The following is a 12,670-nucleotide window of genomic DNA, read 5'->3' on the forward strand; positions in this document are numbered from 1 at the left end:
TCACCAGCACTATAGTCAGGATATAAGAAATACTAAGGTCATTAGTCCAAGTCACCCAACCCTGCAAACATGCCTAGATACCAAAAAGAATATCTCAAACTTTTAATTATTTGGATTATTCTCTCTTATTTTATTTTATTTTTTTACAAAGTTTATGAAATGGCACAGAGACCTCCAAGCAAATGATCTGTAAATTTTACAGACTTGTAAAATTAAGCATTACCATTTAATATCAAATGCTGTTTCAAAGTTCTCTCCACGCTGCCAGGATCTAAGTCCTGGTGGACAAATACTGATTTTTTTTTATTATTTTTTTAATTATATTCAGTTGATCCTAAACGCAGCCAAATTTAAATACTGACTGTAAAACACTGGAAGCAGCCAATAACCTACCCATCATGTTTCCTTCATAAGAAAACAAGAACATTCTTCCAAAACTTACTTTTCATTTACTTGTCATTTCAGATTTTGCTCTGAGATCATCCACACTCCTTCAAATGAATGGAAGTGACAGTCGCGCATGCGCATACAGTTGGAGCGCTCACATGTGGGTGAAGAGGTCCATCATCCGTCCTGTCCCGTCAGTGTGCAGACCTCCGCCGACCGAGCCTCCTTCAGAAGCCCATGCAAGAGGAGCAGGAGCTTCCTCAGGACCCCAGGGTGAGCGGAAACTGAACTCTCCATCCCACACCAAGAGCCCACCGCTGAAGCTGCTTCCCGTAAGTTAGCTAACCTCGCTCACTAGCTCTCTGCTAACTCCGGCACATATTTTAAGTTAGCAAGTTTAGCTTCGACGCAGCGGTTCGAGACAGAGGAGACTGACCCGACGCTGTGCTGACATACTGTAAAGATACATTTGCCTCATTTCCCGTGCAGCAAAAGGTTCATTTATTTACTGTGTAAATGTTATGGCTAATCCATCACAAAGATAAATGCATGTCTTCTACTAATGTACCGTAAAGGTAACAGGGAATTATTAGTGTGTGTGTGTGTGTGTGTGTGTTGAAAGGGGGCTGCACAGTCTTCTCAATGTGGTTGTGGACTAACAAAAAGCTCCTGACCGTGCTGTGTGTGACCTCCAACATGCACACAATCAGTGTCCCAATTATCAGGAGGCAGAGAGAGAGAGAGAGAGAGAGAGAGAGAGTGTGTGTGTGTGTGTGTGTGTGTGTGTGTGTGTGTGTGTGTGTTCAAAGAGTTTGCATTAGTTTTGAAAAAAGACATGCATTAATCATTGTGATGGATTAGCCATGCAGGAACATTAACACTGTAAATAAATGAACCTTATGTTGCAGGGGTTGTTGCTTACATGCTGAATGAAAACACAGATGCAGTCACCTGCGAAACAGGGTTCTTGGATAAAAAAAAAGTTGCAACTTGCTGCAGCAATTACACCATTATTTTTTCACATTTCAAATCAGTAGATGAATTGAGATTAGACAGGTTTACCATCCACGTAGACTCTTTATTTTGATTAAATCATCATTATTAAAACATGTTTGCAGATGAATCAGAATCAGAATCAGTTTTATTGCCAAGTATGTTTTCACATACAAGGAATTTTTTCTGGTGATTGGTGCAATTGATCAGCAACAGTGGGGCTCTCTAGCCTTGTTGATGAGGCTAATAGCAGAATTGTACTTGACTTGGTTGTTTACCGTAATCTTTATGGTCTGAACCAAAGACTGTATATAAAATCTGAACACATTGAGACCTTACACAGATGTCATGGAGACCCTGGTGTGTTCATGGCTGTGTTAATACTCCAGGCGCTGCACGTTCTCATTAGTGGCCAGCCATCTGAGTATTGGTTTGTCTTGACCTGGTCTGAACTGGAGACAAAGGTCACCCTCAGTGAGAAAATGCAATTCCTTACATATCATTGATCATCAGTATTGACCTTTGACCTCTGATTTAGTGATCCATTACTGTAGAATATGCACTTAGTAAGAAGGAGTGGATCAGTTTCATTGACCAATGATGCCTGAAATCCATCATCTGTGACGTTTTGTGATTGATTTTGATAATGGAGGTCCCTCAGTTTTTAAAGTGAATTTCCTTTTCAGTCTCTCTGTCAGTCATGGCTGTGGTGCGGTTCTATAGTAATGAAGCTGTGAACGGGCGGGCCTTACAGCGGGCAGCCAAGCTCTACCCCCAGCTGTCAATCACCTCTGAGCTGTGCTACAATGTGGAGCTGACTGGTGAGTGTGCAACAGCTAATCATTTAAGGCTGAGGACAACAAAATAACTGATAAAATACTATACATGTACATTAATCTTTCCTTGTTCAATTTATCCCTCTGCCATGTTTTCCACCTCTGAAAAGTTTGTCTTGTTGCTCTCTTCTTGCTGCAGGCTGTGAGAGTCTCAGTGCAGAGCAGAAGGAGGTTCTCCTCTGGCTGTTTTGTCCTTCCCTGCAGGCGGAGTCACTGTCGGAGAAACCAAACCTCACAGAGGGCAGCGGGGAGAAACTGGTGGAGATCGGACCCAGGTACGGATGCACCCTCCGGTCTGATGAATTACCGGTATTACAGGCTGCGGCTCTGCTTTTGTCCTACAGTTGGCTTTGTTTTCCTGATACCGAAGACATCAGATTTGTGTTTGTTGAACATGAAAGTTTATTCTTGACAAGTCAAGCTTCCCAAGCTTTAAGCAGCACCTTCATCACAGTTCTCTCTATGTCAGATAAACAAGTCTGAAGCCCCGCTAGTGACCCCAAGAGGCTGCAGCGTTCACTACCACCAGATAAAAGCAAAGCCCGATACTTACCCTTTACAATTTTCTATTCGTAGAGAATTATTAAACAGACTGAAAATGTTAAGTTTGTGTGAGTGCGGTGCTGGAGGAAAGCTCAAAGTGTCCAAAACATTGAAGGTCTGAGCATGTGCTCCTTAAATATCATAATAATTTTCATTATTTTAATATTCCTTGTGTGTAAGTGTCAATAGAGCAGAGGTCACACAACATTAATATTCATCCTTATTGTGAATATTCATACAAAATGCCAAAAAAAAAATCAGATATGAATCAGATGAACTTATTCAGTTGGCACCAGCAGAGAGAAAAGATTGAAAACGTATGGTCTCTGGGTGATATGATGCAGTTTTGCCCTTCAGGTTGAACTTCTCCACCGCCTGGTCCACTAATGCTGTGTCCATCTGCCAGAGTGCCGGCCTCACTAATGTCACAAGGGTCGAGCTGTCTCGCAGGTTTCTAATCAAGGTTTGAAGACACACACACACACACACACACACACACACACACACACAGAAAAATGATGATATAGAGAACTGACTTAGGGTCGTTTTGTCACTTCATGTCCCTGCTTCTCTTTCCCTCCAGGCCAAAAAGGGAGAGAGTGTTACCAAGCTCAATGGAGATCAAAAGGGGCTGATTGAGTGTCTGTATGACAGTATGACAGAGTGTATCTATCAACATCCAATCACCTCATTCACCGTGGAAACCAAACCACAGCCGGTGTTTGAGGTGGACATCCTGGGGAAGGGTCGTGCAGCCTTGGAGACGGCAAACAGTGATCTGGGTGAGTAACTCCCATTACAGTTTCCACATTGAATAATTTCCTCTTTGCCCTGTTCAGCCTCTCCTCTCTCCATCTCTGCTCCTACTTTTGTCACTCAGACTTAATGCACTCTTACCTTTCTCTGTCTCCATGCCTCTTTTCAGTCTTGCAGCTCTCTGTGAGTACATTGTGTGTGCTGATGGAGGTAATAATGTCACATGATTACACGGCTGGTTAAAGTCACAGGACAGCGATGTTGCTGCTCATTATCTCACACGTGCATGTGTGTTGAGTGTTTGTTGAGTGTGTGTGTGTCTAATGTGCTGTGAGAGCAAATGAAACCCAAAAAGAAATAAAGGCTCCATCTGTTTAATGGAAAGTCAGATACTGAATAAGTAGCAGCCGGTTTATCAGTATCAAGACTTTGAAATCCATCTTCTCAGCTCACTTTTCTTTCCAAAACAGACGTAGTGCACAGAAACTAATATATTTCACTTTTACGTTTTCACAAGCTGTTCCTCTCTTATACATGAACAGGTCCAGACTTTCACTGCCGCACAGAACGTTTTGCGTGGCTTATGTTCATGCTCTGCTTATTCACTTCCAACCAGCTTCATTAATATTCACAAGCTGCTCAAATAGATGAGAATAATTTCAGTACATATTTTGTAGGTTCACCCATGCTCAACTGGTGAATTGGGTAGATAATTAAAAATGGCCTATATGAAATTTATTGAGGCTATAGCTGCTTAATTTCTCCTTAACTATTTTGCTTCCCGGGTTGAGTTAAATGTGGTGTTTAATAAAAGGGACACAAATTATGAGTGACATGGCATAGTTTAAAGCAGCACATGTTTTCATTAATAATCTTTTATCAGTGTCTGTAAAGTTTAAATTCTGTAGATTTTAATTTAATTGTACACAAACTGAAACTGTGTGAAACAGTTTTTGGGTTTCTGGTCTCTTGAAGCATGCAGATCTCACTGTGTGTGTCTGTGTTTCTGTTGATTGATTCATTTGCATCTTGATTAGTGTTGATTTTTGCGTGGGATGACGTTTGCAGTGCTGTTATAAGAACAAATTCTACATGTATGTTTTTTTTTTTTTGTTTGTTTTTTTTGTCAATTCAAAATCTCATGTGTGTGTGTTGTGTTGAACGCAGGTCTGGCCTTTGACTCCTGGGATCTGGACTATTACACATCAATGTTCCAGAGGATTAAAAGGAACCCCACCAGCGTGGAGTGTTTTGACCTGGCCCAGTCCAACAGGTGGGGTTTGTCTGCAGTGAGCGGATTAGCGGGATAGCTTTGTTGCATGTGTGTAGCTCAGCTCTGAGTGTTTTTTTTTTGTTCTTTAATGTTTTCTTTGCACCGTGGTGTCCCAGCGAGCACAGTCGTCACTGGTTCTTCCGGGGGCGGATGGTGATCGACGGGCAGGAGCAGAAGGAGACTCTTTTCAGTCTCATAATGGACACCCAGCGGCACAGCAACCAGAACAACGTCATCAAGTTCTGCGACAACAGCAGGTAGGAGTGGAAGCGGCACAGCAACCACAGATGCTGTGTGTTCATGTGCGTGTGGATTTCACACTGACTCAATGTGTTTGTCTGTCCAGTGGTATCAAAGGCATGGAACTAGAGTGTGTTTTCCCAAAAGATCCTTCCCAAGCCAGCCCGTACGAGACACGGCACTCACTGCGACATGTCATCTTCACTGCAGAGACACACAACTTCCCGACAGGTCCGGACACACAAAATGATGTGTGCTTGCAACATAAGTTTCCTCATGTGTTGTTTTTTTTCCTTATAATAATTTTCCATCTCATCTCTAGGTGTAGCACCGTTCAGTGGTGCCACCACAGGGACAGGAGGTCGTATCAGAGATGTGCAGAGTGCTGGACGCGGAGGCCACGTCATCGCCGGCACTGCAGGGTACTGCTTCGGCAATCTGCACATACCAGGTCAGACTGGGTTTGACTTCATTCTCCTCACTTATGATAATAATTTTAATCTTTATCACTGATAAAACACAAGGCGGCTAATTCAAATCAAATTATAAAATCAACAGACCTTGTGATGAAACAGACAGTCAATTCCTGAAATGTAACATAAAAGAAATAAAAATGTTTAGTAATTAACATAAATATAAGGATGTTCAAGTAAAATTTTTAAATAAAAACTTCTGAAAGTAAAATCAGGATATGCTTTCAGAAATATAACAAGCAGAGAGGCCATGAAGAGCCTTAAAAATAAAATCATCTTAAAATCATTTCCATTACTTATGGGCACCACTGTTAGGAAATCTCTTGGTTCTGGTTAAAATCCTGGCAAATCAGGTCAGGACAGCCTGAAAAGACTTTTGGTTTGGCAAATAAAAAGGCGTAAGGAATTTAAAGTATGTAATCTGATCTCTGTGCCTTTAAAAGTTAAAATAGATCATCATGATGACTGAACAAGCTTCATGGTTTGGTGTTAAAAACTTGAATTACTATCACCAAAAAAAACACCCAGATTTCTTGTAGCGTCGCTGTTTTGTTGGAGTTGAGCTGAAGAAAATGTGTTGACATCCAGTTTTTCAGCAGTCCTGTAGCATGCCTGTGTCAGTGGGCCTAGCAATGAGGTACATCTGGGTGTCATCAGCATTTAGACTGACAAGAGATGCCATGTCTGCAAATGATGTGCAATTGGTCCCAAAATTGAGGCCCGAGGCACATTGTACCTGATATGAGAATATAAAGTGACACAGTTAAAAGAGACAAAGAAAACCAACTTGGACAGTGCTTCATAAAATCTTTCTTAACACGTCTTTTCTGACTGTCACCTCTCCAGGTTACGTTCTCCCCTGGGAGTGTGAAGGAGAGGGCTGGGAGTATCCCTCCAGCTTCGCCCCGCCGCTGCAGGTGGCCATCGAGGCCAGTGATGGAGCGTCAGACTACGGCAACAAGTTTGGAGAACCTGTCCTGTCGGGTAGGAAAACCTTCATCATATCTACTGAAGCCTTTCGGGGTTAAACAGTTGATTCTTTACCTGAATCAAAAAGGTGACAGAACAGAACTGAGGGATGTAAATCGTTTTCAGAAGTAACCACAGCCGAACTGTTAAGATATTTTTAGACAAACGGACAATTTACAGATACAATTTGTAGTGTCTGTAAAACTGTAAACGGTATATGTCTGAAAGTTTTTCTCCTTTTATAATAATACAGAAACAATCAGCTCTGAATTTTAAATACATTTTCTGTCAGTTTCCTGATGAATTGTATACTGTTATTGTATTCACTCCTCCAGGTTTTGCTCGCTCCTTCGGCATGCGGCTGGCTAACGGCGAGCGGCGAGAGTGGATTAAACCAATCATGTTCAGCGGTGGTCTCGGCTCTATTGAAGATACACATGTGAAGAAAGAAGAGGCGGAGACTGGTAACGTATTAACTCAGTGTGTGAAATGAGTTTAATCAATGCAGTGGCTATATTTACACACATCGATCAATGACTCACAGTTTCCCTCTGCTGTTCTTCTCGATCAGGAATGGAAGTGGTGAAGATCGGAGGGCCCGTGTACAGGATCGGCGTGGGAGGCGGAGCGGCCTCCTCTGTACAAGTAGGGGCGCTACATTAAATCGCAGTGACCCCACCTGGTGCAGTGGTTTCAGTGTATTTGAATATATTTTGTCTTGTAGGTCCAGGGGGACAACTCCAGTGACAGGGATCTGGGTGCAGTGCAGAGGGGTGACGCTGAGATGGAGCAGAAGATGAATCGTGCTCTCAGGGCATGTCTGGAAAGAAGCAATGGGAATCCAATCTGCAGTATACATGATCAGGGGGCAGGAGGAAACGGTATAAAACAGGGCTTTTTTTTACTGCATGTATAAAAAGCTTAGGAAATTATACAAGAGTTAACGTATTGAGACATATTCTCATCTTTAGGTAATGTGCTCAAGGAGCTCAGTGAGCCAGCTGGAGCTGTGATCTACTGCAGCAGTTTCAAGGTAATCAATAAATGAACACAGCTACGAACACCAGGATACACAAACACACATTCAATTTCACTTTTTATTTCATGCTTATTTTTGCCCTCTTCCTCTCTCTCTCTCTGCTGTGCAGAAAGGTGACCCCACTTTGAGTGTGCTGGAGCTGTGGGGAGCAGAGTATCAGGAGAGCAATGCCCTGCTGCTCCGCCCATCAGATAGGTCTTTCCTGGAGACGGTGTGTCAGAGGGAGAAGTGTCCCGTTGACTTTGTGGGAAACATCACCGGAGACGGCAAGGCACGTTTCAGCCTAGATCAAGTTGATAACTGCACATCCAGTATGCTGATCGATCTGCTTTAGTGATCAGTGGTCCCCGGCAGGGTCATATGGCTGTAAAGCCTCCAGTGTCACAACGAATCAGTTTCCAGATCATCCTCATTCTGTTTATTTCTGTCTGATTTCTCCCACAGATCGTGCTGGTGGATGATGAGGGGGGTAGTGCTGATCAGGCAGACAGAGGGCGCTGTCCTGTAGACCTGCAGCTGGAGTGGGTTCTGGGAAAGATGCCTCAGAAGGAGTTTAAGATGGAGCGTCTGACCCCGACCCATCAGCAGCTGGCTCTTCCTGCTGGGCTGACAGTAAAAGATGCTCTGGAAAGAGTTTTACGTTTGCCTGCTGTGGCATCCAAACGCTACTTGACCAACAAGGTGTGTGTGACCTCCCCGTCTTACACTGTCTGTCTCTCCAGAAGTAAATATGTGCAGACAGCATGTGGCTCTCCACTTCTTCACTCGCTCCCTCTCCCAGGTGGACCGGTCTGTAACTGGGTTGGTTGCCCAGCAACAGTGCGTCGGGCCTCTGCACACGCCACTGGCCGACGTGGCTGTTGTTGCTCTGTCACCGTTCAGCCTAGAGGGAGCAGCGACGGCCATCGGGGAGCAGCCAATCAAAGGGCTGGTCTGTCCTGCGGCGGGGGCTCGTATGGCTGTCGGGGAAGCTCTGACCAATCTGGTGTTTGCCAGAGTCACTGCGCTGAAGGTGAGAGGATAACAGAGAGCGTGAGGAAATTAAAAGGATCTTTTTTAAGTCAACAGGAGAAATTTATCAAGTGACACCTGCAAAATAATTAACACAAAACTCTGTCCCCTCTTAATGAAATAAGATTGATTATTATCATTTCCAACAATTTGTTTTTGACCCCAACATAAGTGTCCTGGACGTGTGTTTTCAGGATGTGAAGTGTAGTGGGAACTGGATGTGGGCGGCCAAGCTGCCCGGTGAAGGAGCTTGTTTGTGGGAGGCCTGTAAAGCCATGTGTGAGGTCATGGGTCAGCTGGGAGTGGCCATCGATGGGGGCAAGGACTCTCTGAGTATGGCTGCTCGAGTGGGGAAAGAGACGGTCAAAGCTCCAGGTACTCTCACTGTGTGTGTGTGTGTGTGTGTGTGTGTGTGTGTGTGTGTGTGTGTGTGTGTGTGTGTGTGTGTGTTTTGATTAAACTTGGCTTTCATCCTGCTTCTGTTTCAGGTGCCCTGGTTATCTCTGCATATGCTGTTTGTCCTGACATCACGGCCACTGTCACGCCCGATCTCGAGGATCCGGATGGCAAAGGTATGACACACACACACACACACACACACACACACACACACACACACAGACTCGAATCCCATTGCTCATAATCAATTACAAAAAAGCACGTGTGTGGTTGCCATAGTTTTAGTTTGTGATGTAAAAATAAGACATATGGAATTTGAAATATTCTGATCATCCAGGGCTTTTTTTTAATCCATTACACACATATTTCTCTCTCCAACACACACACACACACACACACACACACACACACACACACACGCCACATATTCAATAACAGACGGCCTTCCTCTGACCCTTTGTCCTCTGTCTGCAGGTGTGCTGTTGTGGCTTCCTCTCAGTCCAGGCCATCATCGGCTGGGAGGCTCTGCCCTGGCTCAGTGCTACAGCCAGCTGGGAGATTGCTGTCCTGACCTCGACCAGCCAGCTCTATTGACTGCCTGCTTCAACACCACTCAGACACTCATACACGGTCAGCAGGCACTCACAGGCAAAATATTACCTGCCACAGAGGGGGGGGGGCTTTGTTTACTGTGGTTCAGTCTGTGAGAGAACTTCAGCTTTATTTTCATGCTCCACTTCTTGAGCCAGTTTTGTGCTGCACTGACACAGCCACCTAGTGGATGTACTGGGTATTTTCTACCTCTTTAAAGTTGTAGCTTTTGTATTCAGTAAGTCAGTTAGATTTTTTTTTGAGTAACATTGAATAGCTAATTTAAGTGAATTACTAAATTAGCTAATTTAAGTGAATTACTAAATTAGCTAATTTAAGTAAATTAGCTATTCAGTGTTAAGTGTATTGTAAGTGAATTGTTGTTAGAAGGTGGGGAAGGAAAAAAAATGGAAGAGAAAACATTGGGATTTGTTTTTCCTCTTTCAGATCGTCTGCTGAGTGCTGGACACGACATCAGTGATGGAGGCCTCATCTCCTGCTTGCTGGAGATGGCCTTTGCAGGTAACCGTGGAATTGATGTTGAACTGTCATCACAAGGAACTGGAGGTCAGTGTTGACGTGCGGTTTTGTTTCCCTGTAAAGTGAACATAATAGCATACAAGCTGTAAGCGTGACACAATAAACTGATGCAGTGTTTTTGCCGCCTCTTTGTCTGCGCAGTGATGGAGCTGTTGTTCAGCGAGGAGCTGGGTTTGGTTGTGGAGGTTTCACAGTCTCATGTCGAAACAGTGTGTCAGAGATTCAGCGACGCAGGCGTGCAGTGTCACCGTATCGGAAGAACCTGCGGCTTCGGACCAGAGGCTATGGTGAGATGTCAACCTCAACAGCCATCTGAAACTTTTTCACTTAATGTGTGATGATCACTGTCTATTTCTCTCACTCATCTTCCAGGTCACTGTTCGTGTGGACGGACAGGAGCTGCTGAGAGAGCCGCTGCCCCACCTCAGAGCATTGTGGGAGGACACCAGTTTCCAGCTGGAGCAGCTTCAGGCCAATGAGCTCTGTGTTAAACAGGAAGAGGAGGGGCTGGCTAAGAGAACGCAGCCCTGCTTTAAACTCACCTTCGACCCCTCAGAAATGCCCAGCATCAGCAAGCTCAGTAAGACTAAACAGAATGGGTAACATTTATATTTATACATTTAACATGTATTATAGCTGAGTTTCTTCAAACGCTGCAATTAATTCATTGAGTTTCTTATTGTCAGAATAATGTCAAATGAGGAGACTAAATTGGGTCTGATCGAAGAGATACTCCGAATAAAATAAATAAAAATAAAAGGTGTTAACATTTACAATATGAAAACCCTGCCCAAGCATTTGAGTAGCTATAAGCAGCAATTGTTCATGACTGTCAGGTGTTTAAATTGTGATCAACACTTTTCTGTCGATCATAAACTTCTCTGATTTTTGTCTTTCAGCTGCAGCGCAGCCTCGTGTAGCAGTGGTCAGAGAAGAGGGCAGTAACGGAGACCGGGAGATGTCTGTGTCTCTGTACATGGCTGGATTTGAGGTAGGTACAACGTATAATCACCTTTGATCAACATGGTTTATGTTTACCTGCTGTATGGCTGATGTGCCTGACCCCTCCCTACATTTGTGTGCAGGTTTGGGATGTCACGATGCAGGACCTGTGCTCTGGCACCCTGACCCTGGAGCGCTTCAAAGCAGTAGTGTTTGTTGGTGGATTTAGCTACGCAGACGTCCTGGGATCTGCTAAAGGTAAATAAACGCACACACACAAACTCCCTCTGTGAGATACACATTTGTCTTCAGTAACTACATTCTCCCTTCATGAAAAGGTTGGGCTGCTACCGTTGCATATAACCCCAAGGCCAAGGCTGAATTTGATCGCTTCCGGCGGCGGGATGACACACTGAGCCTGGGTGTGTGTAACGGCTGCCAGCTACTCGCCCTGCTGGGCTGGGTGGGAGAAGGCCAGAATGGAGCAGGTAAAATATTGCTTACAGTCAGAATAAGTATTAGTAAAATAGTATTGCAGTCATGAATTGAGACAGTGAAACAATGTGAAGAAATGAACGCAGTCATCACTCAGCAATTACCAGGATTAAAATGCTTTCTTTTTCTTTTCCAATTTTACCCCAGATTCTGAAGTGGTGTTGACCCACAACAAGTCTGGCAGGTTTGAGTCACGGTTTGTCAGCGTTGGGATCCAGGCGTCCCCTTCCATCTGGCTCAGAGGCATGGAGGGATCAGCTCTGGGAGTCTGGGTTGCACATGGAGAAGGTGAAGTCAGGAATAAGTCAAATCTGTTAGAATCAATCATGTACAGTGAAACAGGTGTTTCAGTTTAGCCTGAAACCACCAAGCTGTGAGAAATACATAAGACGCTGTCAAATGCAGTTTTGAACTTGCGCAACAACCGCTCTGCTGACTCCCATGTCACAGGTCAGTATGTTCTCTAATCAGCAGCTGTGCTTAATATTGATTTTCCCCCAACCTCTTTCCTTCCCTCAGGTCTGATGCAATTCCGTAGCTCCAAAGCGAAGGACCAGATTATCTCTGGTGGGCTCGCCCCCCTGCATTACCTTGACGACCACGGTCATCCCACTGAAGAGTACCCTCTGAACCCTAATGGCTCCCCAGAGGGTATCGCAGGGCTCTGCTCCAGGGATGGCAGACATCTGGCCATGATGCCCCACCCGGAGCGCTGCACCCTGGGCTGGCAGTGGCCCTGGGCCCCGAGGGATTTCAGACTATCTCTCACACCTTCACCCTGGCTACGCATGTTCAAGAACGCAGCTGCCTGGTGCAGCAACATACAGTGATAATACTCTGTTTAAACCTCTGGTGCTGTCAAAACAGTATTTGTATGTATGTCTTTGTTGGGTTGTTTGAACTAAAACGTTAAGACCTGTTCACTCACTCAGTGGTGTACTTCACCTTTTTACTTACTGTGGTACAAGGTCTGTTAGCATTTTGCTTGCTGTAATACTTTATATCTTGTGGATTCTTGTTGACTTTGCATACAGTCCATACGTTTCATTTTGATCACGGTATATTTTACAAAACTAATGTACCAATCAGGTCTACTGACATTATCAGTGTTGTTCTGCTGAAACTTGCTAATAAACTAATCAAAACAGAAGAAGTAGCATGTGTAGTGTGTTAGAAGATTTAG

The 12,670-nt window shown here is 44.2% G+C and overlaps 1 protein-coding gene across 2 annotated transcripts; it reads left to right on the forward strand.

Moving 5' to 3' along the window:
* Nucleotides 1-505: 505 nt before the first annotated feature.
* On the forward strand, nt 506-12,634 carry pfas (phosphoribosylformylglycinamidine synthase). 2 transcript variants are annotated; one of them, XM_071487388.1, is made up of 28 exons: nt 506-660; nt 2,067-2,201; nt 2,356-2,491; nt 3,117-3,222; nt 3,343-3,541; nt 4,683-4,788; nt 4,905-5,045; nt 5,135-5,259; nt 5,351-5,479; nt 6,348-6,485; nt 6,806-6,934; nt 7,042-7,115; nt 7,195-7,351; nt 7,442-7,503; nt 7,619-7,780; nt 7,954-8,190; nt 8,291-8,521; nt 8,715-8,895; nt 9,009-9,092; nt 9,394-9,549; nt 9,958-10,077; nt 10,192-10,337; nt 10,423-10,630; nt 10,950-11,041; nt 11,136-11,250; nt 11,331-11,480; nt 11,635-11,775; nt 12,007-12,634. In XM_071487388.1, exons 1-28 carry the CDS (start codon nt 546-548, stop codon nt 12,315-12,317), a joined length of 4,086 nt encoding a protein of 1,361 aa, XP_071343489.1. In that variant the 5' UTR covers nt 506-545; the 3' UTR covers nt 12,318-12,634. The 2 variants fall into 2 exon arrangements, with proteins under 2 accessions (XP_071343489.1, XP_071343490.1); XM_071487389.1 differs by having other exon boundaries at nt 580-719.
* Nucleotides 12,635-12,670: the final 36 nt, after the last annotated feature.

Source organism: Trachinotus anak, unplaced genomic scaffold, assembly GCF_046630095.1.
Source record: "Trachinotus anak isolate AG129_WGS33_773 ecotype Australia unplaced genomic scaffold, CSIRO_AGI_Tana_v1 ptg000010l, whole genome shotgun sequence".
Classification (NCBI taxonomy): Eukaryota; Metazoa; Chordata; class Actinopteri; order Carangiformes; family Carangidae; genus Trachinotus; species Trachinotus anak.